Source organism: Rattus norvegicus, chromosome 13 (genome assembly GCF_036323735.1).
Source record: "Rattus norvegicus strain BN/NHsdMcwi chromosome 13, GRCr8, whole genome shotgun sequence".
Taxonomy (NCBI): domain Eukaryota; kingdom Metazoa; phylum Chordata; class Mammalia; order Rodentia; family Muridae; genus Rattus; species Rattus norvegicus.
This window is the reverse complement of record NC_086031.1, coordinates 58,461,032-58,477,375: the sequence shown is the minus strand read 5'-3', so window position 1 is coordinate 58,477,375 and position 16,344 is coordinate 58,461,032. Positions and strand designations below refer to the sequence as shown.

The following is a 16,344-nucleotide window of genomic DNA, read 5'->3' as shown; positions in this document are numbered from 1 at the left end:
ATCAAGTCACTCCAAACCCACCTACCTCTAATCCCTCCAGTAATTGGCTATAGCCAATTTTATTTAACCAACAGTTTTTTTTTTTGGTTCTTTTTTTTTTTTTTTCGGAGCTGGGGACAGAACCCAGGGCCTTGCGCTTCCTAGGTAAGCGCTCTACCACAGCCCCTTAACCAACAGTTTTAAATCAAGGAACAAAATTTGTAGAACAAAGGCTTTTAAGCATCGGAAGTCACTCTTAAGCCTAGATCTTCAGGCATATTACAATACAGCAAAGAGAACCAACCTCAACACCCACCCATGTGTGCTTTAAAGAAGAAAGACAAGGTCTTTTCTTCCAAAATGTTATCTCTTCCAAAACGTGCCTTTCACAGAACTCAATACAGTTTCCTATGGCATAAAGGGCAGTGAGGATGCATATGTGTAACTGATGGTCCTAATGTCTCCAATGGTGTTAGCATTAGGCTTAGTGTCAGGGTTTAAGATTGGGATTGGGATTGGGGTTAAGGTTAGGTTTAAGGTCAGGGTTAGAGTTATAGTTAGGTATCTTTCTTTATCCATATGTGTTTTAAAGGAGAGAGGCAAGGCCTTTTCTCCCAGAACATCCTGTTTCACATTCAACTGAATTTAGTAATCTCTGCTATGGGGATGGCTTGTTTTAGTGAGGGAACACTGTTCTTTTATACTTTCCTCTACATATGTGTTTCACAAAATGCAATACAATTTTCAATGGCATATATACAATGGCACTGCAGATGTGTAATAGTTCATCCCAATCTCTTCAATGGTGTTAGGTTGGTTACTTTTGTGTACTTTGATGGATGCATTTCAAAGAATGCAATACAATTTCGTATGGTCTAATTGCAATGAACATGCATATGTGTAATTGTCCTGATATCTCCAATGGTGATAGGGTTAGAGTTAGGGTTAGGTGTGTGTGTGTGTGTGTGTGTGTGTGTGTGTCTGTGTGTGTGTTTTAATTAATTTATTTTTCACTTATTCACTCTAAATCCTGCTCATCATCCCCCTCTCACTCTCCCCTTCCCACAATCCTTCCCCTATCTGCCTTCTCCTCTGAGCAGCTAGACCCCCCCGCTAAGAATCCCCCAATTCTGTCACTTCAAGTCTCTGAAAGGCTAGGAGCTTCCTCTTCTACTGAGGCCAGACAAGGCAGCCCAGCTAGACATATACAGACATATACATAGCCCATATACAGACAACAGCTTTTGGGAAAGTCCCTCTTCTATTTGTTCCAGCCCACATGAAGACGAAGTAGCTTGATATTCTAATGCTAGGAAATTGATGTAATAATGTCTTCTATGAAGATGTAGGAAAATATGACTTTATTCATTAGTTCTATTCCATTTGATTATTACTCTTTCCCATGACAGTTAATCAGATACTAATCAACATTGTTTGTTAGCAAAATCCCATACTTTAAGAAATAATGTGCACTATGGCACAATTTATGGTTAACAACTTCACGGAGAGGTACTGACCTCAAAACTCATCACGTTGCAGACTTTAGATGATGCAGCAAGTGTTTGTAAAAGAAAAAATTACACTGTCAGTCTGTAAGTGGTCTCATACTCAGTCTGACTAAGCACCATTGTAGTAACATTAATTAAAAGTTGCTTTGTCATTTTAGCATTTAGCAATTACATGTCTCATATATTCCAAAAGACTTCACAGTAACCAAAAGGAGTTTAGTGTCAATCTCAATGTATTCATCTCAAACTTTGATGCTTGATGGTCCCAGGGATGATGAGTAACAAGCTGCTCTTATGAGAGCATGACTAATCTATGAGTCCAAGCTCCTGCAAATTGGGTCAGAATCAAAGTCCTCCCATTCTGTAGTTATCTGCTCACCCCAGGGGCTGTTCAAGACCAGAACTGAAGATAACCATCTGAGCACCAAGGGCCATCTCATAGTCATGTTCAACACAACACATTGCCCTGTGTTAGGGTCTGAGAAGATGTTCAACATCCCCCTGGACTCCATTCCTTATGTGGTCCCTATTTCTGGCTTGAACCATAAACTATGAATATGATGTTCAATTCTTCATTGTCCTGTTCTCCTGCTGATTAGACATTGAGAAACACTCCAGAAAACTCTAGCTCATCAAAGTATCACTCATACATAGCTTGGATAGTTCCCCCAACCCTGACTTGCCAGATTGTTAACTTAGTTCTTACCTATTGCTTTATTGTGATGTATAAAATATTTTATAACTTTGTGAGGAGAGTTCTGTCCATCTATGTAGTTTAAGTCATTTGTGTGGGTTCTTATGACATCTGGTGGCTTTTCTGTCATGGGTACATCTAAACTGACAAACACTTTCCACTGAGTGACTCAAAACAAAGGGGTAACTTCACCAATTAGTGGCATCCTTGAACATGCGTCACATATATAGACCTGAGTGTGTGATGGTAAAGTTATAGTTAGAAGGTGTCCACTTGTTTTGTATCTTTAGAGCTCTTCTTTAGGCTTCTGTATTAAACTGTATGAATTGCTGTTTAAATTCTAAATATTAACCCACAAAAACTATCATATTTTTTTCTACTTTTAGATGGCCCAGTAGTGTACACAGCATATTTAAAATTGGAGCACAGTGATGAGAACATTAAATTCTGGATGGCATGTGAAACCTACAAGAAAATTGCTTCACGGAGGGGCAGAATTTCTAGAGCAAAAAAGCTTTACAATCTCTACATCCAGCCACAGTCTCCTAGAGAGGTAACAATGACATGACAGTTGGGGCATCTCTTGGAAGACATTAATAACTTGAGCACCATTATATGTCAGTCATACTCCATCCCAGTATCTCCTTAAAATTATATAAATTAAGAATTACTCATCTTATTCTTCAGTCACAGAACCTATGAACTAGATAACTTAACGAATTCTTCCTGTGTGGAATTATTTGTAACCACAGAATTCAAAGGTGAGCTGTTTGACCCAAAATCCTCTACTCATTAGCCTATCTTAATGCCCAACACAGTTAAAATGAGCAAAGGATTGTTGGGAGAATTCTCTGGCATCGTAAACTTGAAATGCCACGAACGAGCACTCCAGGGAGGTTGGTCCTCTGAGCCATTTCACATTAGCATAATCCAACCACCGCAGCTGACATCCAAGTTACCATTACTACTCTCAGGCTGCCTCACACTGAGGCTCCTGAAAGAGAGACAACCGAAACTTCCAATTCATGTTAAATGCAAGGGTGGAGGATAGCATGAGAGATTTCTATTACTCAGCATAGCCCTCTTTTATTCAGTGAATCCCAAACCCCTTCTGAAAATTTTAGGTTTTCTGTGATAACCACTTCTCCCCTCCATTTCTTCACTTCTCCTCACTTGCTTCCCATTTCAGGACCTGGTTGGTTAACACAGCATTTGTGACTACTAAGGAGAATCAAGTTTAAAGCAGCCACCAACTTCCTTTTTTCTTTAAAAAAAGAGCCCTCCGGTTCATAGAATCCCATGTTTGCAGACTACCACTGTCAAACCACTGGCACGTCCCAAAGAAGCAGTAGTTTGTGGAGTTCCCTGGTCACAGATGTCATGCTTTCAATCTACTCCTGGGTGCTAATGGTGGATTTTTTTTACTTTTAAAAAGAGCATAGACTTCATTTCCTAAACGTCTTTTTAAATACCTAAGAATAGTGAGCCTAAACTGTGACTCTGAAAAGGAGGGCAGCAAATCAAAGCTTTCCATTGCAGGCATGTGCATTTGTTGTGCTTAGTCTATAATTTCATTTTTCAGATCAACATCGACAGTACAACACGGGAAGCTATCATCAAAAGCATTCGAGAACCCACTCAAACGTGCTTTGAAGAGGCCCAAAAGATCGTATATATGCATATGGAAATGGATTCTTATCCCAGATTTTTAAAGTCAGAGATGTACCAAAAACTATTGAAAACTGTTCAATCTAAAAGCTGTTGATTACTACCCAGAAGTTTAAACTGAAGATGGCATGTTGCAAGTGCCAGCTTTATTTAGAAAAAAGACATGAAATGAAAATGAAGGTAGAAATGAAACAGAAACCAAGCTATAAGTTGATCTCTAGCTCCCAAGGGAAATTCATTCCAAACCTGAAGAGCTCCCAGATTCTATAACACAATTTACAGCATACGTACAGAGAGGAATTAACAGAGAAGAAAAAGGCGCTTCCTTTATCATATAAACACTATAATATTTTTATTATACTAGGCAACTAATGGTATTTTTCATTAAAGAAATTTGGCTGTCGTAGCACAAATAACTGATTTCAAAACCATTGTTCTGTGAATTTTGTTTCTATGTATTCTATAGATATGCTCAGAATATCTTGAATTAGTATATAAACATATTAGTCATAATATAATCGGTTGAATTTTAAAATAAGCAGTATTGAAAATATATTAAGAGGGAATTTAGCTGTTAAATTTTCCCTGTAGCACGCCCATGATTAAACTTAGAAGGGCAACTGACTTATATGTTGTACGTCTTCTACAGGTTAAATCTTCGGGATAATTGTAAGCTTTTACTATGTTTGGCTCTTTTTTTCATTTGTATTTTACATTTAAAATGTCATTGGGCTATAAAATTGGTCTTTTATTTGAAATTAACTTCTTTAAAATATGAACCCAGCATAGTGTTGAAAATCAATAATAAAAACTAAAACTTGAGTGCATGTTTTTCAAAGACACTTAATTGTAACTTACAATGAACATCTCAAAGAGCCTAAAGTTTGCAAAAGTGAGAAATTAGAATAAAGCGTGTTAACTTGTTTGTTTGATGTCACTGTATGTCATTTTAAAACATTAAAAGAATTTAGACTCAACCTCCAGATCTAGAGATCTGGGAGGTCAACAAAACACACACAGGAACAAAATTTGAACCGTTACCTTAAAATGTCAAGCAACACTTGACATTTTTAATACTGTAAAAAATGACATTGTGTTACTGACGGGCAGGAAGTATTGAAACTGACCCTCACCCTAGCCCAGATTGATTTTTCAACCCTCATGTTTTGTCTTGGTTTTGAAAAGCACCTTAAAATAGATTTTACCAAGCTTCCAATCTTCCCAGGAACTCACAGTACCACGGTTCTTACTCCTTGAGTGATTATGTTCTATTAAACCTAAAGGAATAAAGTCCGTCAAACTCCATGGTCCACAAGGTCCTGGGCATTTTAATTATTGCTTGCTACGTTCAAAGAGGGCAGCAAGAGTGACTGCATAGCCAACCCCAGTGTATTCAGATGCTGAGAAATGCTAAGGCACCAACCACCTGCCTCCAGCCCCTGAGAAGTCAGCCAAACAGTAAGTGAATAAATGAAGAATCACTGGCGATAGAGTAGGGAAATGGATGCTTTGACTCTGCACATAGAATGAACACTAAATATAGTATAAGAGACTTAAGTTTCACTTTTGGGTTTATCAAATTGACAATCATATGAATTTATGTAGATCTGTGTGCACTACAGAAGTTAGAAAAAAATGTCACAGTGTCTCTGCTCTTCGGTTTCCTTACATTTCAGTGTACTTTACATTTTATTTATCGTGGGGTGTGGGTACATGCATGCAGCATTGCACATACAGAACTCAAAGGACAACTTGTAGAAAGGAGTCAGCTCTTTCTTTCTACCTTGTGGGTCCCACGAATCACCATCAGGCCATCAGGTTTAATGGCAAGCACCTTTGCTCATTAAGCCATCTCTTAGGACCAAGTTTCCCTTTCTAGGCCCTCCCTTTACGGTCTAAGCCACCCACCCTAGCCTTCAATTCACTCTCAAACCAAGACAGACTTTGAACTCATAAACCTCCTGCCTCAGTCTTCGAAACAATTTGGATCCAGTGGTTTGCTATACATAACTTCTTTTTTTTTTTATTAATGAATTTTTTTATTAACTTGAGTATTTCTTATATACATTTCAAGTGTTATTCCCTTTCCCGGTTTCCGGGCAAACATCCCCCTCCCCCCTCCCCTTCCTTATGGGTGTTCCCCTCCCAACCCTCCCCCCATTGCCACCCTCCCCCCACAGTCTAGTTCACTGGGGGTTCAGTATTAACAGGACCCAGGGCTTCCCCTTCCACTGGTGCTCTTAATAGGATATTCATTGCTACCTATGAGGTCAGAGTCCAGGGTCAGTCCATATACATAACTTCTTACATGTCAAAGTATGTTCCCTCCAATCCTGTTTTCCCTAGGATTTATCATAAAAGCATGTTGGATTTAATTGTTTGCCCAGATTTATTGCTGCTCTGTTTATAATGTAAATGCCCTTCAACAGAAAGATGGAAAATGAAAATGTGGTACATATGCACAGTGTAATGCTATCCATTTGTAGCAAAAGTAAAATCATGAAATTTGTAGGTAATAGGTGACACTAGGAAACATTACACTGAGTGAAGTAACTCCCACACGGAAAGACAAATGTCTCTTATTTGTAGGCCCTCGCACTGAATCTTTAGACATGAGTATGTAACCTGAAGTAACCACAGGAACCAGAAAAAAATCAAAAGGGACCAGAAATAAGAAGAAAGCCTAGAGAGGTCTAGAACGGGGATAGAGTAGAACACAATGCTGTGAAGGAAGATGTGAAAATGGGAGGCAGGAGGGAAGGAAATATTGAGACAGACAGACAGACAGACAGACAGAGATAGAGACAGAAAGAGAAAATAGATGATAAACAACATTAAGGATGATTGAAAAAGTCATAAGGAAAACTACTGTTTACTTAAACATTATATATATGTGTGTATATGTATATGTGTATGTGCATGTACATGTGCATATGTAATAAATAAAATTGTGCCACATGGGAGTGAGGATGCTCTCCACAAGAACTATAAACTATCTAATGAAAATCCAGTGCTGGGCAGGGCAAATCTCCCTCTGAGTGGCTGATCGTAAGTAACCAGGAGACTCCCCAACTATGTACACTATTGACATTGTCCTTAGTTGCTTCCCAGACCTTGAAAGTAAGACCTTACTACTAAAGACACCAAATGCTTCAGACACAGACCTTGGAGGCATCAAGCTACAACAAAACTGGAAGTTTCTCTCTGAGGAATAGCTCTCACAGTATGTAAAGGTACTAGACGGGCTGTCAGTGGAGACATATGAAACTATGTATAAAACTAGCTACCATATAAAAACTAGGTACAGCAGTGACCAGCTATACACCAAGGACTAAGGCAGGGGGAGAAACAAATGGATCCCCGAGACTTACTAGCCATACATCCTAGCTAAGTAGATGAGTTCCCGGTTCAGTGAGAGATCCTGTCTCAAAAACTAAGGTGACAGCCGCTGTAGATGCTCCACAGTTAAGAGCACTTTTGGCTCTTGAAGAGTACACAGCACCCACCTGGTGGCCCACAAGATTCTGTAACTCTGGTTGCAGTGGATCTGATGCCTTCTTCTAACTTCTGCAGCCACTGGGCATGCACATGGTGCATCAATATATTCTGGAAACGCATTCACATATTTTTTAAACATATAAGAAATTTAGGGTTGGGTATTTAGCTCAGTGGTAGAGCACTTGCCTAGCAAGTGCAAGGCCCTGGGTTCGGTCCCCAGCTCCGAAAGAAAAGAAAAAAAAATTTAAACCATAAAGTGGAGAGTGACCATGAAAGGTACCTGACACCTCTGGCTGCTACATGCACACATACACTTGCACGCTCATATACACATGTGCATACATTCACATGGGCGCACACACACACACACACACACACACACACACACACACAAGACTTCATTATCGCTAAGTAAAGGTGCAAGCATTTCAATATGAAAATAGTGATGAAGAAATGGTTCAGAATCCATGTATCCTAGCACAGATGACATTTTTCTATTTATACTTCATCATTCACACAATTTCTTTACAAAGGATTTTCTGTCAATTTTGGAATAATGACTATAGAAAAAGCATACACAAGGCATAAACTATTATAATTTAGAGAAAATGGTAATTTCCCACTGCCTAAAAGTATCTTTCATCCATTAGGACTTGAAATTCCCACCACTGATCATAAAAATAGTATCTAAACTCACACAAGAATAATGAGTCACTAACGCTAACACATTAGCTGTTGCCTAGCAGAAAACAAAACCTGCAAAAATTAAATACAGTAATATAGTATAGTATAGGAAAATATCTAGGCACAGGAAACAAAGACATTAATTAGGAAAACTCTGGACTCGAGAACAAGAGAGGGGGCAAACAAAGTATTTTGTTTATAAAAGTTTCCCAGTGTTGTTAAAAGAAAAATTAAAGAGGGGAAATAAGTTTCATGAGAGTTATACATCTTGGTAGAAAAAAAGAACTGTAAAAATAGAAGAGCAACTATAAAATTATTACATAAATGACATTTATAGAGGCACCTATTTAACCTGCTCCCATAGCACCAAGACACTGCCCAGACAACCATTAAATTATGAAATGCTTCCCACTCTCAGTGACAGGTACAGTGATAACTAAAGCCTGTAGCAATAATGGCCAAGCATTCATGGAGAAAGGCTGCTTTGGAAACCCAGAAGAAGCACCTTTCTCTACACAGTGGAACCCGTCAAAAGACAGGAGACTCGCTGTTTGAGAAGGGCCATGAAGAATAATTGAGAGATCTCCCAGGAAGGAGGGGAAGGCTGTGTGAACTGGAAGAAGGACTGAAGACAGGAGAACATGTGTCACTTGGGAAGATGCAGAAGATGGTGGGAGTTCTTCTAAGGGGCTGCTCCAAGTTCACAACCAGCTGCAAAGTCTAACAGCTATGCATACTTCAGAGCACTGTTCACTCTCATTGAAATCTATTTTATTTTTATGTAGGAAATGATACGATTACTTTACTGATGCGGGCTTCTTTTTTTTTAAGATTTATATTATGTATATGAATACAGTGTAGCTGTCTTTAGACTCCCCAGAAGAGGGCATTGGACCCCATTACAGATGGTTGAGAGCCGCCATGTAGTTGCTGGGAATTGAACTCAGGACCTCTGGAAGAACAGACAGTGATTTTGCCTGTTGAACCATCTCTACAGCCCCTAATATAGGCTTCTAGATTTAAAAATAGAACAAAAAGTAGCCACATGAGTCACCTAAAAAGCCCAAACAAAAGGTAATGCTAATGAAGCCTTGCAAATGAGGAAAAGAGAATGTTTCTGAGAAAGGAAGTGTGAACAGATTATATCTGAACAATGATGGAAAGATCACAGACCACCAGTTTCCAAAGCAACCAGCATGGTAAGTTAAGGGATTTGGAGACCACGCAGAGGGTGCAGTTATTGCATACAGTGGAAACCTTAAGTGTGTTGGTTAGCTTTGTCAACTTGGAACAATCTAAAATCACTTAAAAAGAGAGTCTTCATGACTTCATAGTTGATGTAGGAAGAGCCAGCCCACTGTAGGTATCACCATTCCCTATGTGGGGAGAATGGAAGGGATTCTGGAGTGTGTAAGAGTAGAGAACTGGAGTAAGCAGAAGCAAACAAGCAGGCGTGCATTCATTCATTTCCTTCTGCTCTGACTGTAGACATAATGCAACTAGAAACCTTAACTTCTTGTCACCCCGACCTCCTTGCTATCATAGACTATAGCCTGTAATTGTGAGCTGAAATAAGCCTCTTTTCCCCTAAGTGGCTTTCTGTGCAGATATTTTATCAAAGTAACAGAAATGAAACTGGAACCATTTGTAGGACCAAGTAGCCAAGTAAGTGGATCTTAGAGGGCAGCAGTGCATGAGAGTAATCAGAAACTCACAGGAACAAAACAACAGTCTAATAATTACCAGATGCTCTTTGTAGGCTCATTACGATGTCACAGCAATGATAAAGATAATTTGGTGTGTTTTAGAGAATAGCATGTGTTTTGACACATTCATTCATTCAACAAATAGTTAAGTGTCATGTGTACCACCAATAGGGTGATCAGACATAGAAATAAACCTATCACCAACAAACCAATCAGAAAAATGCCTTCGTGAACCTTACCATGTCATTAATAAAAGAAATAAAAAAGCACATAAGATTACAAAAAAAAGTTCTGTAAGCAAAATAAAAACTAGATAATAAAATAAGAGAAGAACAGATGGATGTACTGGAGAAAGTTGTTGTGCTCATCTTTATGTATTTCACACACCTCACTCCCTGACAAAACTAACCAAAGGCGAGGAATCCAAGGCTTTCAACATGTATATATGAGCAGGTATATCTTTTTTTTTTGAAGTTCAATTTATTTTATTAAATACATATCTTTATGTGTATATATAGACACATAAGTCTGTGTGCACACATATGTGTGTACATAAATACACATACATTCATAGGCACACATACACATGTGTTTGGAAGTCAAAGGTTGATGTCATTTGTTTCCCTCAGTCACTTGTCCACCTTATTTTTCGAAATTAAACCTGTGTCAAATTCTATTATTTGACTAGAGTGGCTGGCTGCCCAGCCCCAGAGATGATCGAGCAGGTATATCTTAATAACATAGAGCAAAGCTCTACCCTCTTAGCATATTTTAACTTTATTTTTAAAGCTCAGTATTGTTACATATAAATAAAATTTTATACAATATATCTTTGATTTTCATTCATCTTACATAACTGAAAATTCATGGTCATTGATTAGCAACTCTACAGTTCCTTTTCCCCTCCAACCCTAGAAAGCACCATACTATTTGAGTTTAATAACTGTAGATAGACATTTCAGGTTCCTAGAATCATATAATATGTCCTTCTTTGACATGCTTCTTTTGTTTAGCATTATGTTCTGAACATTAATCCATATTGTTACAAAATATAGGATTTTATTTATGTTGAATAATATTCTATAATGAGAACAGAACATATTTAATATATCCATCCATTTGTGTCATAATGTCTGTGTTCCCTTCCTTGCATTTCCCTAATGGTTACTAACACAATGTTATTTTGTATAACTTCTTGCTATGCATATATCTTCTTCACAATATACAACTTACTCAAAAGCAGATACATGAACCAATAAAACTAAACACAAAAACTAGAAGTGTACACATATTGAGTCAAGTGATTTGACAGAGGTGCCAAGAATACATGTTGGAGAAAAATATATCTTTCCACAAAACAGTGGAGGCACAAGAAAAGATAATTAGCACACCCATGTTTATTACAGCACTGTTTATGATACCTTCAATGGGTAACCTCCATTGTCAACTTGAACAAATTTAGAATTACCATAGAAGCACATTTCTGGGTATACCTATGAGGGTATTTCCATAAGGCTTTAATGGGGGGAAGGAAGACCTAGCCTAAATGTGCCATGCCATGCGGGTGAGGTCTGAGACTACATAAAAAGGAGAAAGCAAGGTTACCACCTACACTCATCCTTCTATGCTTCCTGAATGTGCCTCATGCTTCTGGTTCCATGACTTCGCTATCATGATGTACTAGACTGTATACTAAAACCTCGAGCATAATTAAATAACTAAACAAATAAACCCTTCTGTAAGTTAATTCAGTTGGCTGAAAAATCACAGCAATGAGAAAAGTATGTGATGGGGTTGGGGATTTAGCTCAGTGGTAGAGCGCTTGCCTAGCAAGTGCAAGGTCCTGGGTTCAGACCTCAGCTCAGAAAAAAAAAAGGAGAAAAGTATATGATAACCAAGATGTAGACTTAGCCTAGCTACCTGACAACTCATTAATTAGATAAAGTCTGGGAATATATGGATGTATGTATTAGTCATAAATAAGAATAAAATACAATTGTTTGCAGAAAAAATATGAATGAAACTGAAAGACATCATATTAAGCAAGATAAATAAGACACAGAATACTAAATATCACATTTTTCTTTATATGTGGAAACTTTCAAAATGTTATCTAGTAAGAATAGTCTCAAAAAGGTAAGAGGAGGAAGAATAGAGAGGGCAGTAGAGGGAAGAAAGGATAGCAGACAAGATCTAAGAACAATATCTTCATGTAGAGAAAAGTCATTGATAGAATTAATATTTGTTACTAAACAGAAGGGGAAAGATGGTAATGACAAAAATGATAAATTAATACAGAAGGAAGCATATGCTAATCTCACATCACAAAAATCAACTCAAAATGGATAAAAAAATAATAAGACAAACATGGAACTTGAAATTGCAACTTTTCCCTCAAAAACAAACAAACAAACAAAAACCGAAAAAAGGGCAAGTTTCATGAAATGAGTTTAAACAATAGCCTTCTTCATATTAAAAACATGGCAACAAAAGCAATAGTAGACAAGTGAACCTACATTACATCTACAACTTCTATAAAGCAAAGAAAATAACAAGAAAACAGTGAAAGTCAGGCTAGCAAATGAGAGAAAGTATTTGCACATCATCTGATAAGAAGTTAATATCCAAATATATAACTCCTAGAACTTGGAGAAAAACAAAACCTAATAACCTATTTTTAACATTGTTTAAGGACTTGAATAAATAACTTTTCTTCCATGTGCCCACACTAGATCCAAGATTGTTTACTGAATTTTAGTTCCTCGTCCACTAGAAGTGCAGCTTACCATGAACAAGCAAAGTGTATATACTTAATATGTTATGAACAGAATGCCTTGAGTAGTCTCATTTGATTTCAGTGTTAAACCAAATCCGTTAAAAATGTGTCTTTATCCGTGACATACGTAGGTGGAGAGTGATGGAGTCCAGGAGGCAGAAAGTTCGATGCTCTGTGGACCAGCGTGAAGTGGTGCAGCTCAAGCCACTCTGTGATCATGGAACCTGTTCTGCAGGGTGCTATATCAATAAGTGAGGCGAAGGATTTAGATCAGATAACAGACAAGTTAACATACGATCATATTAACCACCAATAAACAATCTTAGTCATTGTCATAAGCAATGCATGATGGGAGGAAAGCTGGAACAGAAAGAGACACAGAGCACTAGGTACCCAGTATGCAACAGAGAATTATAATTCGAAAAGTTCCTAAAACCACAGTTATTAAAGGAAAGCATGTAGATTTAGAAAGAAATGCCTACTGAAAATCTAAATAGATTGCAGTATTTGTTACAAGAGAAAATAAAACAGTGAACTATACAAAGAGAAACTGGAGAGGTAGAGGGCTGAGGAGTGCAGCAGCCTCAGGTATCAAACAGTAAGCACAGAGCCAGTGCCTCTATTTATTGAGCTCAAACTCATCGGTTCCTTCATTAGAACTGCATTAACATTTTGTACGAGCTCAGAATTTGCCTGTCAGGCATACAGGAAATAAATGAAATGAGGTCCAAATATTTAAGATGAAAGAAGAAAGAAGGAAAGATAGATGAATAGCCACAATGCCAAAATGCACTAATAGCTAACAGGTAAATATTACTGAAAATCCATCTTTGGCAAATGTCTAGACCCAGCAAGGAAAAGAAACCCAAAGACAAGGAGAAAGTATGGTAGATGTATGAACAGCAAACATGAAATGTGTCCTTTAAAATAAGCCGGCATGCAGGGTACAACCTGACTGCTGGACACAATTAGAGCACGAACTGCTGTGTCTCATAATGTATTTGCTGTGACTGCACACTTAGACATGCTCCTCAGGCAGCTCTTTAAACGAGTTCTTTCTCACAAGCTCTGCAAGTGAGAAAGATCAGTGACGGCTAAGGTAAATAGAATCTGCCTTGAGTTGGCAGCACTGCCCTATGAGTGATTCATACGCAAAGCCCATCTCAAGCAACTCCATCTAAAATTAGAGAATATGTGTGAGGAGTTTTTATGCCTCATTTTGGCAGTTGTGTATCTAGACTTGCCACGATGCATTTTATCGTTAGCTGAAAGGTTTGGTGAAACGTGTCACGAGAGCTTATTTTTGAGAAAAGAATGAGAAAAAATATAAGGTTCCGAAATCTCGTTTCCAGGAAAAGCTTGGATGGTATTAGGTGCCAGGCACTACAGATGGTCACTTCACTGTTCCCATCACCTGTCTGGTAATAAATGTATAACAATGTTATTATTAACTACACTTTAACGTTGAGAACACAGAGGACAGAGAGATTTAAACCTTATCCAAGCTCATTCAAGGAAATAAAAAGTCAAGCCAAGTCACTGGACTGTCTAACTCCGAACTTATGCCTTCTCATAAACAAAATACAAGGTAGCACAGCAAAGACTAAAGTACAGCCCTGTTGAGTCACTGCATGGAGAACAGTCTCTAATACTGATTCCTTTTTATTTTTTAAAAATTAATTTATTTATTCACTTTACATCTCAAGATCATTGACCCCTTTACTCATAGTCCCCCTTCTTGCAGATCCTCCCCCATTCTACCCTCTCTGCCTCTGAGAAGCCCTTCTGGGTATCATCTACCACCTATACCACAGACACACAAGTACACACACACACACACACACACACACACACACACACACACACACACACACACCCCTCCATGCCCCCACCCACTCACCTCTACCTCAGGCACATCACTCACTGCCCAACTAGGCACATCCTCTCTCACTGAGGCTAGACAAGGCAGCCAACTATGGGAATGGGTTTCACAGGCAGGCAACAAATTCAGAGGGAGGCAGTCCCTGCTCCAGTTGTTGGGGATCTGCATGAGCATCAAGCTGTATGTACTGGGGGTCCAGTCTATGCTTGTTCCTTTCTTGGTGGTTCTGACTGTGGGAGCCCACAAGGGTTCCGGTTAGTTGACTCTGTAGGCCTTCCTGTAGAGTACCTAGGTAGCTGCTTGTATTACAAATGCTAACTACATTTCCCAAAACACCGCTTGCACAACTGTCTAAACATAGCTTCTGGGAACATTTCTTTAAGAGTTTCTCAGCCATTAGAAATTCCTCTGTTGAGAATTTTCTGCTTAGCTCTCTACCCCTTTCTTAATTGGGTCGTTTGGATTGTTGGTGCCTAACTTCTTGAATTCTTTATATAGTTTGGCTATTAGCTCTCTATCAGAGTTTGTTAATAAATCCCAAGATGGCTATTGCTGGTGTTCCAGTGATTATTACCTGAGCATTTTTGCACTCATCATCTTAAACATAGACATACAAGAAAATTCTGTGAAAAAAAACCAATAGGTATCACCTAAGGAAAAAAATCATAAAGCCCTAACTTTAAAAATATTTTTAATATTTTTAAATATTTTTATTTAATATATTTTAAAGATTAATGTTGTCATCCCATAAGGAAACCCTTCATCTGACCCAGCCCTGAATAACCATGCAGGTTAGGGATATTTAGAAATCAAGACAGTTTTTGCAAACTGCCTTTGACCAGATGTAGCTTCTCTCCCCATTAAGTACAGCATGTGATGTATTCCTGTCACTCATCCTCAGAACCTGATTGCCATTTTTCAGGGATGCAGTGTACAAGCATGAAGTTACACCCTCACAGGTGAAGATCCAGGCAGTGAAACCCAGGCTAGTTTTCATTTCCATGGTCCCCATTTCCCCTCACCACAACCACAAACCCCGCTTTTTCTAAATATCTCTCAGTGGTTTTTATACCCAGAACTCAATGTGTTCATCCTCTACACTCCGTGTCTGCTTTATTTCCATATTATATACCATAATGGAGACTGCCCACAGTAGTGGAACCCTCAGTCTCACCACTCAGTAGGCAGGGGCAGGTGGATCTCTGTGAGTTTAAGGCAAGCCTGGTCTACAGAGTTTGAGTTCCAAGACAGCCAGAGCTGAATAGTGAGACCTTGTCTCCAAAAAAGAAAGAAAATAGTATTGTTAAAATAATAACATGTCTATTTATCTATATTTTCCATTAGATTGTTATTTTTGTATGAGCAGAAACAGTCTGGAAAAAATAGTGTTAGGAAATGCATTCTTTATCAGCAACAAATGCCCGTTGAAGTAACTTTGTCATTTGGGAACAAAGAAAGAGTCCTCTGTCACAGACTCCATAAAGTAAAACACAGATGATGATAAAATTGGCTCACGGCTTTGATGAAGAAATAAACATGTTATGGAAAAACTAAATCATTCTAGCAAAGTATAAAGTGCATGAGAACTCCAAATAATCAGGATTTCACAAATATTAGCTAATCATCATTAAAGTACCAAGCTGGTGGTGATCACAAAGAACAATGAGGTGATCGAAAGCTGGAACTTCGTGAAAGAGTTACTGTCACCTAACACATGAAGACACAGTGGAGTGGTTTCCTTTTCAATGAACTCTTCCTAATAGAATGCAAATTTGGCAAAAATAATCATCTACGTGAATCAGAAATAATGAAAATAAGAACAGGGAGATTTTAAGGCACCCCGAGTGCAGTACTATTTGTTCTTGGTTTACTGTTCCAGATAGACACAGAAAAAAAAAACTTACCAGCCAAGGGACTATGAAATGTCTAAGGAATGGCAGTAAATAATC

At 38.2% G+C, this 16,344-nt stretch overlaps 1 protein-coding gene across 1 annotated transcript in view; it reads left to right on the top strand.

Moving 5' to 3' along the window:
• Rgs13 (regulator of G-protein signaling 13) overlaps positions 1-4,772 on the top strand; it is a 33,319-nt gene extending 28,547 nt beyond the window's left edge. Inside the window, exons 5-6 of the mRNA NM_001427229.1 lie at positions 2,568-2,734; positions 3,764-4,772. Of these exons, the coding sequence (NP_001414158.1) occupies positions 2,568-2,734; positions 3,764-3,946 (350 nt within the window). The 3' untranslated portion in view covers positions 3,947-4,772. The remainder of the gene's footprint in view (positions 1-2,567; positions 2,735-3,763) is intronic.
• Positions 4,773-16,344: the final 11,572 nt, after the last annotated feature.